This window comes from Solanum lycopersicum, chromosome 2, assembly GCF_036512215.1.
Source record: "Solanum lycopersicum chromosome 2, SLM_r2.1".
Taxonomy (NCBI): Eukaryota; Viridiplantae; Streptophyta; class Magnoliopsida; order Solanales; family Solanaceae; genus Solanum; species Solanum lycopersicum.
This window is the reverse complement of record NC_090801.1, coordinates 58,200,996-58,224,282: the sequence shown is the minus strand read 5'-3', so window position 1 is coordinate 58,224,282 and position 23,287 is coordinate 58,200,996. Positions and strand designations below refer to the sequence as shown.

General features: G+C 32.2%; 3 protein-coding genes across 3 annotated transcripts; 1 reads left to right on the top strand and 2 right to left on the bottom strand.

Moving 5' to 3' along the window:
- Positions 1-3,001: 3,001 nt before the first annotated feature.
- On the bottom strand, positions 3,002-5,255 carry LOC101251058 (senescence-specific cysteine protease SAG39-like). The gene is made up of 3 exons (XM_004233006.5): positions 4,471-5,255; positions 3,722-3,988; positions 3,002-3,650 (listed from the first exon to the last, which is right to left on the bottom strand). The coding sequence occupies exons 1-3, from the start codon at positions 4,931-4,933 to the stop codon at positions 3,325-3,327; spliced, it is 1,056 nt and encodes a 351-aa protein (XP_004233054.1). The 5' UTR covers positions 4,934-5,255; the 3' UTR covers positions 3,002-3,324.
- A 3,673-nt stretch (positions 5,256-8,928) lies between these two features.
- On the top strand, positions 8,929-12,265 carry LOC101256446 (probable inactive dual specificity protein phosphatase-like At4g18593). The gene is made up of 3 exons (XM_004233025.5): positions 8,929-9,084; positions 11,619-11,895; positions 11,987-12,265. The coding sequence occupies exons 2-3, from the start codon at positions 11,637-11,639 to the stop codon at positions 12,139-12,141; spliced, it is 414 nt and encodes a 137-aa protein (XP_004233073.1). The 5' UTR covers positions 8,929-9,084; positions 11,619-11,636; the 3' UTR covers positions 12,142-12,265.
- A 4,667-nt stretch (positions 12,266-16,932) lies between these two features.
- On the bottom strand, positions 16,933-17,343 carry LOC104646034 (uncharacterized). The gene has a single exon (XM_010319029.1). The coding sequence runs from the start codon at positions 17,341-17,343 to the stop codon at positions 16,933-16,935; it is 411 nt and encodes a 136-aa protein (XP_010317331.1).
- Between the last annotated feature and the right edge of the window lie 5,944 nt (positions 17,344-23,287).

Genomic DNA, 23,287 nt, shown 5'->3' with positions numbered 1-23,287 from the left:
AACTTCAAGTATTTCATTACCTTAGTAGATGACTTTAGTAAATCTACCTGGACACAACTTCTAAGCTGTAAAAGCAATGCTTTCCATGTCCTTAAAGCCTTTATACTCATGGTTGAGAACCAGTTCAGCACCACTGTTAAAACCATTAGATCAGATAATGGTTTGGAATTCACTAGCAATGAAACCATTTTATTTTTTCAATCCAAAGGGATCATCCATCAGAAATCTTGCCCCTATACTCCTCAACAAAATGGTGTGGTCGAAATAAAGCACAAATATATTCTTGAAACAGCAAGGGCTCTACTTTTTTAGTCGAAACTCCCAGTGAAATATTGGGGTGAATGTATACTTGCTTCCACATATCTTATAAATAGACTACCTTCTTTTCCTCTCCACAATAAAACTCCATATGAAATTTTATATAAACACAAACCTATCTACTCTCACCTAAAGAGTTTTGGATGTTTATGTTATCCTACTACTCCAAAAGTTCACAGAACTAAGTTTGATCCCAAAACCATACCACATGTGTTTGTTGGATATCCTTATGCTACAAAGGGTTACAAAGTCTTGAACCTATCCACTCAGAAAATTCATGTCTCAAGGGATGTTATTTTTCATGAAACTATATTTCCTTTTGCCATGTCTAAAGACCCTACTCACTTTCCAAAATTTCCTTTCCATTGTGTGTCTCTTCATGATTATCCAGCATCATATGATGATCAAGATTACTCCAGTAAAGAAACAACCACATCACCCACTCATATCACACTTGAAAATTCCACTTCACCTACTCATATCACACCTGAAAATTCCACATCCATACCATAGCTTAGAAGATCCCAAAGGCTACATAAGACTCTTACATACTTGACTGACTATGTTCACAATGTACCATCCCCAACTGTTTCAAATTCACAACCACCACAACCACATTCTTTACCCTTGAATGCCCTTTTCACTCTTAAACATCATGTGTCTCCTGATGTCTTTAGTTCTGATAGTCAGTCTTTTGTAATGAATATTTCTCATGACTGTGAACCTAATTCATATGAGGAAGCATCTATGGATCCTTCATGGCAAAAGGTAATGACACAAGAGTTCCCTGCCCTGCATGACAACAATACTTGGACTCTCACAAACCGCCAAAGGATAAGAAGTCTGTTGGTTGTAGGTAGGTTTACAAGGTTAAACACAAGGCTGATGGAAGTGTAGAAAGGTATAAAGCAAGACTTGTAGTAAAGGGATATACCCAACATCATGGCATAGACTATACAGAAACCTTCTCACCTGTGGTCAAGATGACCATTGTGAGAACACTTATTGCTGTTGCTGCAAAGAAACAGTGGAACATACATCAGCTTGATGTGAACAATGCCTTCCTACAAGGAGATTTACATGAAGAAGTGTATATGGACATCCCACCAGGTTCGGCCACTCCTCACAAAAATTTAGTTTGCAAATTAAACAAGTCATTATATGGTTTAAAGCAGGCTAGTAGGCAGTGGTATGAAAAGCTGACTGAGGCACTACACACAAGAGGATATGAACATTCTCCTCATGACTATTCACTGTTTTACAAGAAAAGAGGTGCATCTAATGTCTTTCTAGGTGTTTATGTGGATGATATCTTACTGACAGGAACAGACACTGATGAAATTGATGAGCTAAAAAGGTTCCTTGACAATCAGTTTAAGATCAAAGATCTTGGCAGACTACATTATTTTCTAGGCCTAGAAGTCTTGTACAAAGATGATGGAATTCTGGTTTCTCAGAGAAAGTTTGTGTTGGATCTTCTCAAAGAGTTCAATTGTGATCACACGGCTCCTTTGTCTTCTCCACTACATCCAAATATCAAGCTAAGATCCCATGAAGGGAAAGTTCTGGATGACCCTACTTATTACAGAAAACTAATTGGCAAGTTGAATTTCCTCACACATACTAGGCTTGATCTCGCTTATGGTGTACAACTTCTCAGTCTGTACATGCAAGATCCTAGAGAGCCTCATCTACATGCTGCTTTTCATATGTTAAGATACCTCAAGAAAGATCCTACTCTTGGTGTTTTCATGTCATCTGCTGCAAACTTTGATGTACAAGCATATTGCGATTCTTATTGGGCTGCCTGTCCTGATTCAAGGAAATCTGTTTGTGGTTATATTGTATTGTTAGGCGACAGTCCTATTAGCTGGAAGTCCAAGAAATAAGAAACAATTTCACTCTCATCAGCTGAAGCAGAGTACAGATCCTTGAGAAAAGTAGTAGGTGAATTAACCTGGTTGCAAAGGTTGTTTGAAGAGCTGAATATATATCAGACTGCACCATTTCCTGTGTTTTGTGATAGCCAAGCAGCCATACATATTGCTAAAAATCCTGTTTTTCATGAACGTACGAAACATATAGAAGTGGACTGCCATTTTGTGAGATCAAAACTCCAAGAAGGGCTTATTTCATTACATCATGTTGATACTACTGATCAGTTGGCAGATGTTCTTACAAAAGCACTTACTGGGATTAAGCATTCTACAATTCTAGACAAATTGGTTTCGATCACCTCTGCTCCAATTTGAGGGGGGGGGGGGTATTGAGGTTAAATTAGTCATTACACATAGCTGTTAATGTAATTAATTAGTTGTTAATTCAATTAGTTAGTTTAGCTTTTCAGGAAGTTGGTTATAGTTTCTGTTTTGGTTGTTATATAACCACAGCCTGCTCACATTTTCAGTTACACAACTTAATGAAAATTGTTCACACGTTTTCAATGCCTCTTCTTCTTCCTCTTTAATCAAGCCTTCATCCATGGAGGTTTTGCAGCTCTCTTCAATTTGACAGATGTATATATATAATAATAATACTTGTGGGATTTGCGCTTAATAATATATCAATCAATATTTACTAGTCATAAGAAACACGTACTCTTATTGGGACATTATTAATTTCATACAGAACGCACGTCATATATTATTGTTGCAAGGGAAAGCCGGTGATAAGTCAAATCAAATTTAAACCATATAACCATTATAATATTACTTATTTCACATGATGCACATACAATACAATTAAATAGAAGCTGGCACTTTTTAGTGCTATAATAACGTAACTATGGACAGTTCAATAAGAGACTACTTCAAACCCACAAACGTATTCACATATGTTTTTCAGGAAAATCTGAATAGCTCAGTTGATTGGCTACGCAAATCTTTACCTTTTGTTCCTGAAAATTCATAATCCCTCCCCTATTCCAAACCCAAAAAAAGAAAGTATTCACATATGTTGATGGTTGAAAAATACTAGTAGTAAAAAGCTAAGGATAATTAATTTCGTTTAGGCAGTGGGATAAGAAGCCTTCATGGCAAGTCCACAAAGGCCTTTTTTATCATCAATATCTCTTTTCATGTGTGCATATCCATTTTCACCCCATTTACTACCCCATGAATTCTTTATAATCCAATATTTTGTACCATCACTTGCAGCACCATATCCCACTGCCGTAACAGCATGGTTAAGCCAAGTACTGCATGATCCACTAAATACACCACTTGAATAAAACTGGAAATCGAAGCTACTCCCATCGATTGCCACCGACACCGGTTGATTAGCCACAGCTTGCAAAAGAGCCTTCTCGTTGTTGGCCGGTACATCTTCATATCCTGTAGTAATTAATTAAGTAAATGAGCGAGCTGAATTATAATTTTTTTTTTTTAAAAGGCTAAATGTGTACCTGTAATTTTGGCTACTGAAAGAGCTGATTTTTTCTTGTTGCAGACACCATCTGCTGCCTGGTATGGATAATTTGCTTCAGTAGTAAGGCCCTTATTTTTTATGATGAATTGAAAGGCAGTATCCAAGAGTCCTCCGGTGCAACCTAGGTCCTCGCCTTCGACATCACAATCTACAAGCTCTTGCTCTGATAAAGGGATTAATTTTCCTGTTTTCAGTTGGTGTAGCCCTTCCATAGCTGCTACTGCAGAAAATGCCCAACAGCATCCTGTATGTTTCCATACCACCAAACAAACAACCAAAAAAAAAAATGAAAGAAAGAAAGAAAGAAAATGTGTGTGTGTTTTGAAAGAGCACAAGCTACCTTTTTGAAAATTTCCTTAAATTATGAGACAGTCACAAAGAAATGGAAATTTGTCCCCTTCTTTTTTGTTTTGTTGACTCTATTAATTTATTTAATAAATTCAAAATGACTAATTCATGTTTAGGATAGAACCAGAAAAGTAAATTTGTCTTTTTTTAAATATATATATACGAAATGGCAAGTTGCAAGTATAAGGAGGAGAGGAGTTAGTAAGTATGAAAGAATTATATTGTTTATACCTGATTAAAATTATTTTTATGTATATATAGATTTTGAATCATTTAATAAAAATTTTAACTATGTAAATATTTATTTTAATCAAAATAGTGAATAAGTAAAAATAAACCAACAAAAATAAAGAAGTATGGGGAAAAATCTTGACTAACCACATTCCATTTGGTCCTTGATAGGGGTAACAGCTCCTTTCCTTCTCCAATCCATAATAGGCGGTACGTCTGTTATATTAGCGTACCTAAAATGTGTTTTTGGCTTTGAGGAGGACATAATCTTAGGGTGTGATGAACTCTTGTAACCGGTATGTAACACACGAAACTCTTCGTTTGTGAGATCAGCAAATTTATTAACGCCAAGTTTGTACCCTTTATCTTCTCCTGCATTAAAAGTTTCTATACGTTCCACGTTTTCTTTGAATATCTTGAAACGTATTTCTTTCTCTTTCAGATCGTTGTAAATTTTGTCATGATGGGCAATCCATTGCTCATGCCTAACTCGCATGGTTGTCTCATTGTTAATCGGACGTGATGAAGCTAATTGAGAGCTCCAAAGTCCAAAAACTATAAAGAACAAAGCTAAGCAAATGTATTTGCTACGATTTGTAAATATGGTCATTATGGAAAAACTAGTTATTTTATTATGAGATTAGGGAAAATGATTTTTTTTTTTTTTGGATGAATGTTAAAGCATGCTAGGCCAAAGGTATTTATAGGCAAGAAATTCCTACAAGTTGAATCTCCTGTTGTTGTTGCATAGATAAAGTCATACTATTTTAGATTTCTTGTACAATTTTCTAACTCATTAGGTGTTGGACCAAACTTTTAAGAGATCATAAGTATTTTGGGAAATAACAAAGAATAATAACATAAAAGCTAAGAAAAAAATAGATATTCTCTAAATATAGTTTTAAATATCTATTTTTTTAAAAAAATAGTATTGAGAAAATATACTTAAAAAAGCTTTTTATAAGTTTGGTTTAATATTAATTGCTACTCAAAAAGTGATTTTCAAATTGGTTAGTCAAACACAGATTATTTTACACCAAAAAAATATTTAATGAAAAATTGTTTTCAAATAAATTAATTTTAAAAGTTCGGCCAAACAAATTAATTGTTGGTCACTTTTAAATGGAACTGGATCAGTTATCGTGCTTAACATGAAAACCGTTGCATACTACCTCGACGGCTGTTTTTTTTTTTTTAATTTTTTAATTTCCTCGTAATAATAATTTGTTAAGAAATTTTTATTATCTTCTGCTTGCGGTACCAAAACAGCTTAAAAAAAACTTTTAAACGTGTATCACACATCATATCATATTTATCAATTGTACATGTATTTTCGTGTGTGCATCTTCAAAACATACTAGTAAAGGTGATAAATATCATTATTTTGCTAACTCCAACCTTATCTCTATGAAACACCGACTTGGAATTACTAGTTGTTGGTCCAAAATGACTTAAAAATACTCCTAACATGATATTATGGCTTCTTCAAAAGGCCGCATTATTCCTCACTTTGTAGGTAACTTCTTTCTCGCTTTTTCATGTGACTTGTACAAATTATACTTCTTTCTTTCATTAGTCACATTCTCTAGCTATTTCCATCACATGACTAATGGTGGTAGTTAAAAATTTTGAATTTTGGTTATTAGGAAATAACACTAAAAATATGGAAAATCATCATGATTTCTATTCAAGTGGATTGATCTAATCCATACTTCCTTCTGTTTATTTTTATTTATCATATTTTTTCTTTTTTAAAATTTAATATGACTTATTTTTAAAGTTAAATTATATTAATTACATTAATTTGATATTTTAAATAAAATATTTAAATATATAAAAATTATACAAAAAACACTATATATTATAATTTTTTTGCATATCAATATAATAAAAAACAAATAATCAAATATTAATTAAAATCTTTATAATTAACTCTAAAACAGAAAATTATAATAATTAAAAGTGAACAAGACAATATAATACTTTTTATGGTATACATGGACTATAGTATACGAAACCATCACCGCATGCAACTCATTATGGAAGAGTTTTGACTTCAATGATTGATATATATACGCATTCCTAGCTAAAGGCTAAACTACTAATAATATTGTGTTTCACATTTCATGCATATATATATATGCAGATGTTGACTAGGTAGGGATGTTTGACATGGAAATCTAACTTCATGCTCAGTATAATTTTAGCATTAGTTACTAGCAAAATGCTCTCATTATTTAGCCACTACTATTTTAAGCAAGAAAAGAACTTGAAGCGGATGAAATGGATCGGCGATCGGGGATGGATTGAACGGGTTTCTAAAAGAATCTAGTATTTAAAATTTGGAGCGAGTCATTTTATTTTGAGTTTGCTACACGTCTCTCTGAAAATAATATATTTGAACTGAAAATATTAACGAAAGAGTAATATTTGAAACCAAAATACAATAATGGATATATTTAAGCTAATTATGGTAATAAAAGGGTATATTTAACCCTATTCCGATCCGTTTTTTAAATCGAAGGTTCAAATTTACAACAAAATATTATATAGGACTTAAAGGTTAACGGATGGATGACATTTAGAACTAGATCAATAGATCAAAGACATATTTGGTCCTTTTCCATAAAAAACTATAATGAACCTGCCCTTTAATTACTTCCTGGCTTATAACTCTAAAAATTGAAGTTCTCGTACTCAAGGAGGATTTTAATACGTTACAATTTTTTTTACATGAGGATCTCTTGGTTGAGCTTTGAGTGATGATTGTGAACTGAATATATCCATGAACACAAATCATGACAAAATATAAAACATTTCATTCTTCTTTTTCTGGAATAGAATAGTTCTCTAATTATAAGAATCTATTGGTCAGCAAAATTGAATAATTAACTTTACGAAAAAATCCAAATAACGACAACAAAAAGAAAAAATCCTTATCATGGAATCCGTGTAATGATGATACTCTTTAAAAGTAAAAGGAATCTATTTTATAGAAGCAAAACATATACTATCAACACGTACGAAAAGTGTAGACCCCAAAAATTTGGAAGTAAAATGGAATCTATTTTATGCATCAAACAAAATTTGGGTCACGTTAATTTGTGGGATCGCTTGATTTATTATATATTTTATATATAAGTATGAAGCGTAATCTCTTACTCTATTGTGCTATTAGCCACAAGTTAACAGAAAAAAAAATGATAACCATATAGAGTGAGTTGAACGGAATCTTTTAAATTTTATTTAGTTTTACAATTAATTTTTGAATTTTATGATTATAAAAATATGTATAATATATTTAAAATATTTTTTAAATTTCATAGATATATCAATTATCAAAGTATAGAAATTTAATATTTGTTCTAAAAATGGATTAGAAAAGAAGTCACACAGTTTATTGAATATTAAGTAAAAAAAAAAAAAAGAGAGAGTGAATTTTCTTCTGAATAGTAATAAATAAGATAAGAAAGCATAATGTTTTCTTCAGGAGACATGATGACGTACTCTCTATTCTAATGTCATTAGAAAATGGCGGCCATTTCGTTTTCATATAATGCTTAATAAATTAAAGGCAGGACTAATCACTAATCTAATTAATTTGTCCTTATAATGACTTTAATGTCTTATACCTATTAATAATTGTAAATAGATGGTTATAAATGCTTCAAATGTTATTTCATCACCTGTCAATTAGCATCTAAGGACTTTCTTAATTAGAAGCAATTGATTAGCAAAAGCAGGCATCCTTGTCAGTCACTTTAAACAAAATTGATAAACTTGAATTGGATTTGAAATTATATATTGATCATGCAAAGATTAGTTGCATCAACAGTGTTTTAACCTTTTGATGATTGGTTGTTTACTATTCCAATTTCTATGAGTAGGCTAGAATTATGTTCAACGTATGAATTTATTTGTGTCATAATTAAATTTATAAATAGACTGATTGAGTAAATATTTTTATAGTATAAATGTTAAGTACGTGTAAAACTTACTGGCCACGAGCATGAACACTACTTCAATAATTATTTACCTTTATTTTTTAATATACTACCTTTTTTCTCCCTCTGATTTGGGGTATAGTATCAAATTTTTACGATTTAATCAAGTGCATTATTTACCTATATAAGTGTTAATAATATTATATAATTTTTTTAAAAAAGAATATATAAAATAAGTAGTTCACTCGTTCCGTTTTTTGACTATAAATTCACCCTTCCGAATGAAGAATTATTATTATATTACAAATTGCTGTCAATTCAACATATTATCAATGCCTTATTCTCGAGAGAGAGAGAAATATATACATAAACTTCATACATAAGTGACTAAACTTCATTCATGCATGTGATCTCTTAATTTTAAATAAAATTTGTATTTTCAGACACAAATGTTTTCAACTTTAATTCCTCGTGTCTAAAATTATGATTTTAGGCCATGATATTTATAGAAATCCCAAATTTGGCTATTTTCTGCACTTCACCTATTGGGGAGTTAGGATAGCAGGATTGGACATGGGCTTGTAAGCCCAAACCCGTTTGGAGACCCTAAGCCCAATTGATTTTGAATTTATAAGCCCAAACCCTAAACCCAATCGATTTCGGACTTGACTAAACCCAAACCTTCAAATACCGATTTACTCCTCCTTCATGCCTACAAACTCGTTCTTTTTCCGACGAAATCCTCGCACTTCTTTTACTTCTGCAAAAAAAAAAAAAAAAAAAAAAACGCACTTCTCTCTTCTGCGAAGAATAAATTGTAAGTTATTTATCTTTTTCACCTGCTGATCTTTATGTTTCTTCGTTAAATTCATGTAAAGAAAAATCTAAAATTAGTCTTTTCTATGTCTGGAGAATAATTTGTTTGTATAATAATTGTAGTGCCCTATTGTTATCTGTTTCTCTGTAAAGTTTTGTTATCTATCCATGCACATGATTCAATGTTATTGTGATTTATAGACAGTTTAGTTAATGAAAAGGGATTAAAGTCTAGTTTAGCACATTGTGATATCCAATTTTGGTCGGTCCTTTTGATCTATTGGAATAGTGCTCTAGTATTTATTTTTTCTCTTAATGCGTATCAGCAGTTGAAGGGTGTGAGACTTGTATGTCAGTGTAAGAATGAGTCTAAGATTTAGAGAACATCTACCTTTTAGAGAAAAGTATGAATTGTTGAGTATTGGAATGGAAAAACTCCAAATAGTGTGGAACATATATAGAAGTTTCGTATAATTGTTTCTAACTACTTGGGACATTTGGAATTGAGATTTGTCATTTGAGGTAGCGATATTTCTATCTGGTGGAAGGGAAAAATTCTGAATAGTGCAGAATATATATATATTGAAGATTCATATAGTTGACTCTAACTATTTGGGTCCTTTGGGATTGAGATTTGAGGTAGTTGTTTGATTGATTGATTGCAAGTCCTATCTAGTTTCATTCTGTTGTGTGGTTCTGCAATCAGGGGCAATTGTGGATCTTAAGGGTGAATTTCGGTTCACGTGAATCCATGGCTACCCCTTCAAACTATGTATATTGTATGCATAATTCTCATACCCATGGTCTGAGAGGTGCACCGATTGGGTAACTATTTTGTTTCCGCAAGGAGGAGGGATGAAAATCCACCTATTCTTGTTCCTATAGCTTTTCTTTTACTTTTACCTTTCTTTTCTTTCTTTCATTTGTTTACCATTGTTAACTACAACCTAATTACATATCTGCTACTAATTATTGTTTGCTCACTAAATTATTCTCAATGTATATCATAATAGTAGTGGTGCGGGAAAACTTACGGCCATACGGTCTTCATACCTACCAAACCATAATAGTAGTGGTGCGGGAAAACTTACGGGCATACGGTGTTTATACCTACCAAACCATAATAGTAGTGGTGCGGGAAAACTTACGGGCATACGGTGTTTATACCTACCAAACCATAATAGTAGTGGTGCGGGAAAACTTATGGGCATACGGTGTTTATACATACCAAACCAATATACTGACACATGTCTTCTCACACATGATTATAACTAAATTATAAATAATTAATATGTATTGTTACTTTAATTTATCTTTTAACTATGGTTAAGTGATATAGTTAAGTGTATACACTGACTGTGGGTTAATTTGAACCCTAGTTGTGCAACCATCTTCATGAAATTCTAGATCCGCCTCTGATCAGGTACCAGGTTGTAATCACAGAACCTGATATTTAATAATTGGATGATGGTTTATTGGTATATTGCACGTATGCACTCCCAGCATCTCTGTTATTGAATTAACGGCTTTTGTCACAAGTTGTAATGTGCAGTTTTTTAAATAAAGTTGCAATTGTACGTAGTACCGTAACATGGATATTTTTTGCAATCCTAAGGTCATAGAGTTGTTTGTGAGCATGATTTTAATCTCAAAGTTTCTCTATGGTGAGTTAATGTTACAAGAAGCAAATTGTTCTAGTTCTGATTGAGGAAATGAATCTTTTTATGATATGCTATTTTTATTTTTGTGTCATTTTTGCTTATTGTTTAAAATTTGTCCAACCCTACTTTATTGTGTTAATTATGTCTTGATTATTCCCTTGTTTATTTTAGGAGACTATAATTCCTATTAGTTTAGGAGACTCTTTGTCCTAATAGATTTGGAAAAGGAAATATTGTCCTTATAGGATTGGAAAAACCTTTTCCTTATAGGTTTGAGAATACTTGGGATCTATCTATATATAGGGTATGTACTTGGGGATTCTAAAGCTTTGTAAAACTTGTTCTTCTTTCAACTCTCTACTTTTGCTGGGAGGAATAGACCTAGCTGAACCTCATTAAATCCGTGTGTTATTCTTCTTCTCTATTTTCTTTGTTTGTGATTGTGCGCTAGCTAACCCACGATATTTCCACAACATATTGCATTCACCTTTACCATATTAATTTGACGGTATGGCTTTCTGTTATAGCTTCACTTTATATGTACATACCTGTAATTGCTTTATGTCATTTGAGGTTGCTGACTGGTAACAACTTCTGTGCTGAAAAGTGATTTGTGAAATGTTAGATAATGGGGGTGAAGTGAGCATCAACCATATAGAATTATTCAAGGCATCAATATGTTGCACTATATCTTTCATGGTCTTTAAAGATTTTTGGTTAACTTGTTATACAGGCATTTTCATGGGTTTCACAAAATGGGCTACATGTCTTGTCACATTTCATGAGTCGATGTAGTAAATCATGGTTATTCTTACACATGCGTAGATCTGCAATATTCTTCTCTTACACTGTGATTTCCATTGGTTGTAAACAGATAAACTGACCTAGTACCATGGAAGCAGCTAATAACTCTGATGTTAGTATTGATAGTTCTCAAGAAGCCTCTGATGTTAGTATTGATCCAAAACCTCAAGTTATATACCGCTGCAAGAAATGCCGAAGGATAGTTGCATCAGAAGAGCAAGTTGTTCCACATGAACCTGGTGAAGGCCAAAAATGTTTCAAGTGGAAAAAGAGAAGCGACAATCCCTACAACGAGCCACCTCAATGCACCTCTATTTTTGTTGAGCCCATGAAATGGATGCAAGTTGGTTAGTCTCATTCCTAACTGTTCTTTTATTCCTATACAAAATTGCCTTCTATACTTTGAAATTACTAATGTCACTCATTCTCATCTAACAGTTGAAGATGGTTGTGTCGAAGATAAGCTTCAGTGCCTGGGTTGCAAAGCTAGGCTTGGTTACTTCAATTGGGCAGGCATGCAGTGCAACTGTGGAGCATGGATTAACCCTGCATTTCAGCTGCACAAGAGTCGACTAGATGAGTGTCATCTTTAAATGTTTTCTGTTTATTAGTTATGTAAATCAGTTAAGAACTAACAGTCCTCCTACCTGTGACTCTTTTTTTGTTTGATGTAAAGTTGATCACAAGCAATTATAGTTTTCATGGAGTTGCTGTCAATATCGTTTGTCTCTTTAAATATGTTTCTCTCTCGAATGTGCTTACTGCTCTATATCATTTGGTGAAGAGAGTTGAGGAAGAAGAATCATGCATTAACTTCAATAGAACAAAAACTGCAACACAAATAATAATGAACTGGTCAATTGTTGTTTTTACCAAATGGAAACAAGTATAAGTTTTAAGGATGATGAGAAAATATGCATCCGTTACTGACCAGCAGCAAAAGCTTCAGCTGGAAAAGTTTTGAATACTCTCAACAATCGCTGATCATATCTGGCAGAATATATATATATGTTATTACTATGCAAGTCTGCAACACATGCAGCTCAAGTCATGCTTGCATTAACCGAGTTAGTGTGGATTTCTCAAATATCAATTAAACTATTTGTGTTAAAATTTTAAACTTATAAACCTAATTAAATTAACAAAACTCAGGTTTTTCGGGATGGCTCAGATTTTTCAAATATCAAATCAAACTATTTGTGTCAAATTTTTAAATCAAACAAACTAATACATCTCGAATTTTTCCGGTATAGTATTTCATAATAATATTATGTACTTAACTTGTGCTTCAAATATTTCTTAAGTTCAACTAAAATAAAACCATGTAAGTTGTTTCTTAAGAAATAACACAAATATGACATGAGTGATAATATTAAAATATTTAGCAAAAAATAATGATGAAATCATTTAAAATTAATATTGCAAATCGACGAGTCATAATGAAAATTATCATTATTTTGAAAGTACTAAATCATGCTAAAATAAGTCCAATAAGTATTAATTACACGATTAAATATTAAAGAAAAATTAAAATTAGGTTATGTATTTAAATGTTTAAACCAATATAAAACTAAAAAACAATTATTCAGCATTATTGTTATTTTTAATTTTTGAATTAATTTATTTTGTTAGCATTGATATTCATTTGATTTTGAATAGAACTTTATTGGAATTACTAATATCTATGGACTATAACTTTTATTGGACGATTCAAAATTCTAGAAATCTCAATTTTTTTACAGGAATATGTTATAAGATAAATATTATGAAAACATATAAGTAATATTTAGAAGTTATATCCAAATAAACACTTCAAATATATATATATATACTAATGTCAGGTTGATTTGGTCTGACTTTTTTTAGTTGAAGCTAAACCAATCAAAGTATAGTCGAATTTTTCTTTCCAATACAAAATTAAGTCAAACCAAATCATTAATTATTTTTTTCCGATTTTATTCGATTTATATTTTAATTTGATTTTCGATTCGATTTTGTATACTCATATTTTTTGGCTAAACATTCTCTCGTTTTTCAAACTATGAATCAGAAAATACAAAAATACTTTTTCAACTCTTTTGATCTGATTTATCAATAGCTAACAGTTTTCATTTGTTGCTGCTTTCAAGTTTTATCAAACGCAATTTGTCAGCCCTTTTCCATTTGTTCATTCCAAGATGATGACAATTTTGTTGCACCCAAGACTCCAAGGCAATGGTTGCTTTTAAGTTATTTTCTAGCGTTTGGGTGAGATAAAAAGAAATTTAAAATAATTATTTTTGTTGAGGAAATATGGATATTATAACAACAGTAATATAATATTTATTCACGAGTGAATACAAGAAATACTTTGAGTTGTGCTAGATACTGTCCTAAAAAATTATTTTTATTATATGATATATTTCTCCAGAATTAAACAAGCCTTGTCTATTAAGAGGAACATGAACAACAAAATATAATTACTACAAAAACCAGCAAACCTGAAAGATAAACTGTTTGAAGAATTTTGTGAATTGCTTCGTTGTCCTCTTTTATTTCTGAAGCCCTGACTCCAAATTTGTAGCCGCAACAACATGCTGATAACCAAGGATACGACCAACTTGAAGTTGAAAACTATCATTTAACATATTAGTGTCTTAAAGCAATTGAACTTATGCCTAGCTTTTAAGGACACGAGACATATTTTGTAAGATATTATAATGTGAAATATACATATGCCCCACAAAAAAAGTTTTTGGTCCTGATGGACAAAACACACAACAGGGAAGAAATTAAAGTACAAATGATCCACTCTATTCTCCTTCTTATTATTTTCTTGGAACTTTTGTGGCCCTCATAGCACAAGATTTGTCTACAAAAGAAAAAACAACCTATGCTCAAATAAAAATGTGAAAAGAAAAGATAATATGTGATTGTGAGTTGTACCACATTTAAATGGTATAATAATCTTTGCTGTCGATCATGATATGTTTCGAGATTCTGTGCGCATAGGTGGTGCCGGGATTTGAACTTTACGTGTTCTGAATTCTACCATGATTCAAATGCTAATATTGATATTTGAAAGAAAGCAGACTGTTTTTGGATGTAAAATCGATCACAAGCAATTATAGTTTTAATGGAGTTGCTAACAATATCGTTTGTCTTTTTAAATATGTTGTTCTGTCATATGTGCTTACTGCGCTAAATCATTTGGCGAAGAGAGTTCAGGAAGAAGAAGGATGCATTAACTTCAATGATAATAATAATAATACATGTTTATCTCAAAGAACAGAACATGACATTTCATTTCTTAAGCCAAACAAAAACTGCAATGCTCTAACACAATTAACACACAAATAATAATGAATTAATTATTTTGCTTTCTATTGATGAAGTAAAACACAAGCGTCATGAACCAGAAAATATGCATTATTGATGTTTTTAAATATGAGTAATTCAAGGCATTAAATATTAAGTACCCCTTAACCTATGCCCAAAATTCCAGAGACACACTTATACTATACTAAGGTCCTATTACCCCTGAACTTATTTTATAAGTAATTTTCTACCCCTTTTTAGCTTACGTGGCATTAGTTTGAAAAAAAAAGTCAACCATCGTTGGGTCCACAGGATAGTGAAACGTAGGCTAAAAAGGGGTAAAAAATTATTAATTAAATAAGTTCAGGGTAATAGGACCTTAGTATAGTATAAGTGTATCTCTGAGATTTCGGGTATAGATTGAGGAGGTACTTGGACATTATCCCTATTTTAAGAGACTCTTAAAATAGTTTGAAGTTCATATTGAACCAATTTAAATATGAGTAATTCAAGGCATTAAATATTAATAAATGAACTCATTTATTAATATGGACTGAAATTGCCACACCTAATGCTGAGTATGAAAGGAACTTGTACACGTTAATTCTTTCATCGTAAGTTTTGGTGCTACTTGTTTCTCGTGTTTCTTCAATAAGCAGAAGTTAGGTCCATGTTTCCTCTCTAAGTAATTGTAATTTTTTGCTATGAATAGCCATGGTCAAGCCTTACATCCCACACCTTATGTCCACAACCCAGATGATGGCTTATTAAAAAAAAAAGGGGACTATTGTTTTAAAAATCGTTATCATGATAATGGCCATCTTAAGGTTGGTTGTATTATCAAAATTAGAATGAATTTATTTGTTATTTCAAACTACATCATATATTATTATAAGTGGGAAGATTTTAAGTTTAAAGTTAGATTACGAAAATACCTTTCACCAGATTTTTAAATTAAAAAATTATTTACTAATTTTTAAAATCAAATCAATAATGACAATTAAACTAGATCAAATACATGATTAGATGTTACAACTTATCATTTTCCATTTATTAATGAATTTGGTTGTTAAAACTTTTTAGTTTCTACAATTAAACACATTCATGCACAAATCTTTCATGTACTTAATTTCTCCCTTTATAAATTGGAAAAAATATTAATCACCATACTTTGTTTCATCATCTAATAGTTCTTCTGTCAGGAGTATTTTTTATTGGTCACTATTTTTCTTATTGATTTATGTCTTCATTCATTTTTTATTTTCATGATTGTTGGAGAAACAAATAATCTAATAGTTCTTGTAATATTCTTTTATTGGTCACTATTTTTCTTATTGGTTTGTGTCCTTCATTCATTTTTTATTTTTAATGATTGTTGGAGTATTTATATCCCAAGAAATTTCAGCCTTAAGGCTTAATTTTAGCCTTACAAGTTGCTCATCATTCAAAAAAAATTGTTAATATTTAAGTTCTAGGCAAAAAGTAAACGCTAAAAAAAGTTTATTTTATATGCACAAAAAAACATATAGGAATACGTTAGACAATATCGAACAAATTTACATCTTGGATCTATATAAATTATAAAGTAACAGAGGTCAAACGTGGAAGACACGTTTCGAGAACTAGTAATTACCATATATAACAATTACCTTTTCGCCAAAACAGGAATAGAATAGATGTGTGGACTCTATCCCATGTAACTGCACGATTGTCCCGATTTGATCTTTATTTTATTATCTTTTGTATGGGTTGATTTTTATTTTTCGTCTTAAGCAATTGAACTTATGCCTAGCTAGTATAACATAAGTTGTTTGACATGAGTGGTGCCAGGATTTGAACTTCATGTCTGTGCACATGAATTTTAGCGTATTTAGTAATTTAATTAACACAAATGTGAAGAGAGTTTAGGAAGAAAGAATGATGCATTAACTTCAATAATAGTACATGTTTATCTCAAAGAACAGAACGTTGCTATAAAAAAAACATAACATTTTATTTTTTAGGCCAAACAAGAATAATTGATCAATTTATTTAATAGCAATTGGATACTTTGAAGTCAGAAAATATGCATTACTGATGTTTTTCCCTTACTGTCCAGCAGCAAAATGTTCAAGTAGAATAGTTATGCTGATGCCAGCCAAACACTTAAGTTGAATATTACCAGTGGGAGGATCATCCACAATCATCTCATTAATGGAAGGTGACATCATGGGCCCCTTAGCTTTCATTCCCTTGAGCTTCTTGATTCTCTTCTTCTCAATGTATCCACTTATTTCAGTGTCATAACTTGCCGGTGCGGGAAGCATTTTGAACTTGTGCACAAGTTTTTTTGCTTGCTTGATCCACATGTAGCCTGTGTTCTTCACAAACCCCACTTCGATCACATCAACAACAGGGAAGATCCCAAGTGGGAGTTCGAATTCTTCCAGTAGGGAAATCATCATTTTGAAACCTTCCTCATGCCCCTTCTTCACAATTGCTCCTTCCTTCTCTGCCATGTAATAACTTTGAATTCTCAAAACAATGCTTCTTCTTGATTACTACTATTGTTTTTGCTTCAAAGAAACTGAATTTATTGAGGAAAAACCAGCTATGGTTATCGTTGACTCGTATCAGATGTGATCCCAAAATATCTGGCGGAATATTTATTTTTTTTAAACTACGCAAAATCACACCATTCACGTTCTGAAATTGTGCAAGAACATGGTGCTCAAGTCATGCTTGCAATAAAAGGTGGTAAATATTCTATAGTTTATCAAATTATAAATTAGAAAATAAAGAAATACTTTTTCAACTCTTTTGATTCTTGATTTATCAATAGTTATCACTTTTCACTTGTTGCTGGACCTAAGTTTTATTAAATGCAATTTGTTCTGCCCTTTTCTTGGTTCATGCCAACAATAAGATGACAATTCTGCTGCATCAAGAGCCTAATCCAAGGTATTTGGCTTGGTTGGATTGGATTAAGTAACACTAATTACTAGAAAACAAGCCAGTACAACAGAAAATTTTGTAGCTTAACAACAAAAATTTCATGATAGTTCCATTTAGTTACGGATAAGCGATGAATTATATAAAATTTCAAGCTAGAATTTTTTAGCGACAGATTAGCTAGGATTATTAGATGTCTTTTTAGTAGTGGAAGTAGGTCAATTCATGGAGAATCCATCCCATTTTTTTACAACTTTAGCTATTCAATTGGTACAAACAATTGTTAAAAAGGAATAGTAATTGGAGTTGAAAATAAAAGATTTGGTAGTTGGCCAATTGGTAAGATTTGCAACCATTCTTGACTTTTCTATATTTACATATGTCATTAGTGACATAGGCATAATTTTATCCTTCTATAAATAGAGAATTCTTGTTCATTTGTAGAACACACCAAGTTCGAGAGAAAAATCATTTTGAGAGCAAAGTGAGATATTCCAAAGACTATATAAGAAAATAGTGTGTGAAGAAAAATAGAGTGTGAGCGATATTTTAGTAAGACCGGAAACCAAAAAAGTGTTCTTCCTTTTGAGTGTGTAGTAGTCATTTTGAGTGTTGTATTCGTGACTACACAGTCTAAAATTCCTTACTATAGTAATACTAGTTGCTCTTCTTGGCCCGTGGTTTTTTCCATTATTCAGAAGGGTTTCCACGTAAAATTCTTGGTGTCGTTATTTTCCATTTTACTTACATTACTTTTACCATATATACTTTTGTCCTTGTCCGCGTTTTCCCAACAAACTGGTATCAGAGCCAAGGTTTTATCTGAGTATGCTCTGTGATTGCAGCACAGTCTAAACTTCCACATCAGAAAAGATTTACTTCGATTTGCGATAACTATATTTTTTGGGGAAAAACAATGCTAGCCAACACAAGTAAAATGGTTACTTCGAATGGTGTTAATTATGCCATTTGGAAAGGGGAAAAGAAAGACCTGCTTTATGTTAAGAATTTTTACAAACCAGTATTTACCACTGTAAAGTCTGATAATAAAACAGTTGAAGAGTGAAATTTGTTGCATAGACAGGTTTGTGGATTCATTAGGCAATGGATCGACGATAATGTGTTAAACCATATTTCAGGGAAAACACATGCTCGAACCCTATGGGAGCATCTTGAAAGTTTGTATGCTCGAAAGACTGACAACAATAAAATGTTCTTAATAAAGCAGATGTTGAGTTTAAAGTATCATGATGGTTCTCCGATGACAGACCATCTTAATAATTTTCAGGGGATTATGAACCAATTATCTGCTATGGGCATCAAATTTGATGAAGAAATTCAAGGCTTGCTTCTACTTGGTTCCCTACCAGATTCTTGGGAAACATTTAGAACGTCATTGTCTAATTCTGCTCCGGATGGTGTGATCTCTATGGATTTCGCCAAGAGTAGTGTCTTGAACGAAGAGATGAGAAGAAAAACTCAAGGTTCCTCTTCATCGGATGTCCTGATAACTGGCCCCAGAGGGAGAAATAAAACTCGTGGTTCTCAGCATAGAGAACAAAATAAGAGCAAATCCAAAGGCAGACTTAAGGATATTGAGTGCTATTATTGTGACATGAAAGGGCACACAAAGAAGTTCTGCAGGAAGTTGAAGAGGGAGAACAAAAACAAAGAGGAAACTAAAGAAGATGGCAATGAAAATTGCCTAGCCACCGTCACCATCGAAGATCTTGTTACCGTTCTTGATGCAAACATGATAAATATTGCTTGTGATGAGTCAAGCCAGGTTGTGGACACTGGTGCCGCATCTCATGTGCATCAAGGAAGGATTTTTTCTCTTCCTACACTCCTGGTGATTTTGGAACCTTGAGTATGAGTAATGAGACTGTTTCTAGGGTGGTTGGTATTGATACAATTTGTTTGGAAACTAGTGTTGGAACTAAATTAGTTTTGAACAATGTGAATCATGCTCCTGATGTTCGTTTGCACCTAATTTCTGTTGGTGTTTTAGATGATGAAGGATATGTTAGTACCAACGGTGATGGAAAATGGAAGCTCATTAAGGGTTCCTTGGTTGTGGCTCGTGGTAACAAACGTCGTGGTCTATATTGGACTACGGCCTCTACTTGTGTTGATATGGTGAATGCGGTAAGTCTTCAACATTATGGCTCAAGAGGCTTAGCCACATTAGCGAGAAAGGACTTAATGTTCTAGCCAAGAAGAAATTATTGTTTACATCCCTACTCTGTCAAAATAGGGCAAACGTCGCGGCAACTCGAAAATAATTAATCATTTCAATTTTAACAAAGTTTTAAAAATAAACGAGTTTTAAAAAGAGTCGCCACCTAATTTTTTAGGAAAACTAGGAAACCAATTATTAATCTACGAAACCAATTCGATTCTAGGTAGCGGATTCAAGTTATTCCGAAGGGAAGGGGTTAGGCACCATTCGAAATCCACAAATGTGGTTCCCGACTGAATTCATTTTTTTTTTCAAATTGAGGAGGAAAATATAATAAACACACAATATACACAATAAAATAAAATAATAATCATCGGCCTAAGGTTTGCCTAACGTCAATATTTACATAATAATGAACTAAAAATATAATTCGAGCTTTTCCGAATGGCTTCAAGGAAGCAAGTTTTGGGTACCTGTAAACACTTGGTAAAAGAGTTAGTACCAAATAAATATAAATAAAAATGAATAACTCAAATAATAACTAAAAAATAAAAATCCGTCTTATTAACATGGAAGGCCTTGGAAATCGACGGTAATTTCTTCATCGGCCAATTCCAACAACTAAAATTATATATAAACTTGAATTAGATTTTCGTCTTTCAAAATGGAAAGACCTCTAAACTCGACGGATAGATTTTTCATTGGCCCCTTTAACAATTTTAACAAATAATATGAGGCCTCCAAAACCGACGGAAAGTTTTTTCATTGGTCAATTTAACAAATATATTTAATATAACCTGAACATCAACAAAACATAACAAACTTATCCCAAGAGAATATGGAAAACAACAACCAAACTAAAACAACATAATTAGAAATGGAAACAACAATAGCGTAATATATAAAAATTAAAAATAACATTAAAATAGAATAATCACAAAATCCTCAAAAGTTAAGATAGCAAATAGTTGACTAACAATTTTAAAATAATAATAATAATAAATAAATAAACATCAAACCGTAAAATAATGCTAATATTAAAACTACAATAAACACAAATATCAATTGACTTTTAAAACTACATTAAGCTAAAAAACAAAACAAGCTACATATAATAAACAGAAAATATAACCAGCGAATCGGAACTACGAGTTTGAAGGAGACGACTCCACCTCCTCAACTCAAAAAATCACAAAAAACACTTTAAAATTTGAACTATGGAACCAAGAATTCTCAAAATTTTATGGGAACTCTTTAATCTTCCCCTCTAAAATCCTCTCCTAAAAATAGTGAATAAAGTGGGTTTATATAGAAACCCAAAAATTCTCAGAAAGGATGAAATACCTGTGTGGAACCATTGCAAAATTGAAAATTGTTTGAGAGACAATGTGGGAAAGGCAAATTTTTTATTTTTTCTTATTTGACTCAAAATGTATGAATTTTAATATTATCCGACCAAAATTTGCTATTAAATAAATAAAGCTTCAAAATCACGAATTTTTAAAATGTTAGGTCAAAATTGGGTGTCAACAATTATTGTCAAATTTTCAAAGTGCTAAATTAAAAAAAATGTGAGCACTACTTGGCTGGTAAACAAAATTGAGTTTCCTTTAAGCCCTACCCTCCTTCGAGAAAGACAGTGTTACTTGAGTTAGTGCACTCTGATTTATGTGGTCCAATGAAGACAAAGACATTGGGTGGTGCACTTTACTTTGTCACTTTCATTGATGATTGCTCGAGAAAACTTTGGTCTATGTCTTTAAGCAGTTTCAGGCTTCAGTTAAAAGAGAAACTGGAAAGAAAGTGAAATGTATTCGTACTGATAATGGTGATGAATATTGTGGAACATTTGACGAATACTGCAAGCATCAAGGTATTAGACACCAGAAGACTCCTCCCAAGACTCCTCAGCTTAATAGTTTGGCTGAGAGGATGAACATGACCTTGATGGAAAGAGTTAGATGTTTGCTTTCTAAAGCAAAGTTGCCAAACTCATTTTGGGGTGAGGCTTTATTGACCGCTGCACATGTTATTAATCTATCTCCTACTGTTGCTTTGCAAAGTGATGTACCAAATAGTGTTTGGCATGGAAAGGATGTTTCCTTGACCATTTGAGAGTATTTGGTTGCAAAGCTTTTGTACATGTGCCGAAAGATGAGATCAAAGTTAGATGCCAAGACAAGGCAATGCATCTTCATTGGATATGGCCTAGATGAATTTGATTACAGGTTATATGATCCAATTGAAAAGAAACTTGTAAGAAGCCGTGATATTATTTTCATGGAGAATCAAACAATTGAAGATATTGACAAAGCGGAGAAGATAGAATCTTCAAGTTTTGATAGTATAGTTCATCATAATGAAGTTCTTCACACAAGTGTGCATGATGTTGGACAAAACACAAAATAGGGAAGAAATTAAAGTACAAATGACCCACTGTAGCTAGCTATCAAAGCCACAACTTGAGTGTGGTTTCTATCATGACCCAATTCTCCTTCTCATGATTTTCTTGAAACTTCTATTGCCCTCATAGCACAAGATTTGTCTCCAAAAATTAACAACCTATGCTCATATAAAAATATGAAAAGAAACGATAAATTTGTGATTGTGGTTTTTACCACATTTAAATGGTATAATAATCTTTGCTATCGATCATAGAGTGTCTGTTTATATGTTTTGAGATTTTGTGCACATGAGTGGTGCCAGGATTTGAACTTCATGTGCCAGGACTCTGTGCACATGAATTTTAGCGTATTTAGTTATTTAATTAACACAAATGTGAAGAGAGTTTAGGAAGAAAGAATGATGCATTAACTTCAATAATAGTACATGTTTATCACAAAGAACAGAACGTTGCTATAAAAAAAAACGTAACATTTTATTTTTTAGGCCAAACAAGAATAATTGATCAATTTATTTAATACCAAGTGGATACTTTGAAGTCAGAAAATATGCATTACTGATGTTTTTCCCTTACTGTCCAGCAGCCTACCTCTAATTTTTTTTATTTTTCAAAAACAAAAAAAACTATTTTTGCAAAAAAAAATTAAAAAATTTATCTCATCCCCCACCAACCTATTCCTATTTTTTTTTATTTTTCAAAAACAAAAAAAATCTATTTTCGCCAAAAATAATAATAAATTAACCCCTCCCCTTGGCACCCCCCCTCCACTTTCCACCAACCTACCCCTAATTTTTTTTTTCAAAAACAAAAAAAAAATCTATTTTTTGGCAAAAGAAGCCCCCCCCCCCCCCAACCCCAAACCTTCCACCAACCTACTCCTAAACTTTTTTGTTTTTCCAAAGACAAAAAAAAAAAAAATTCAATT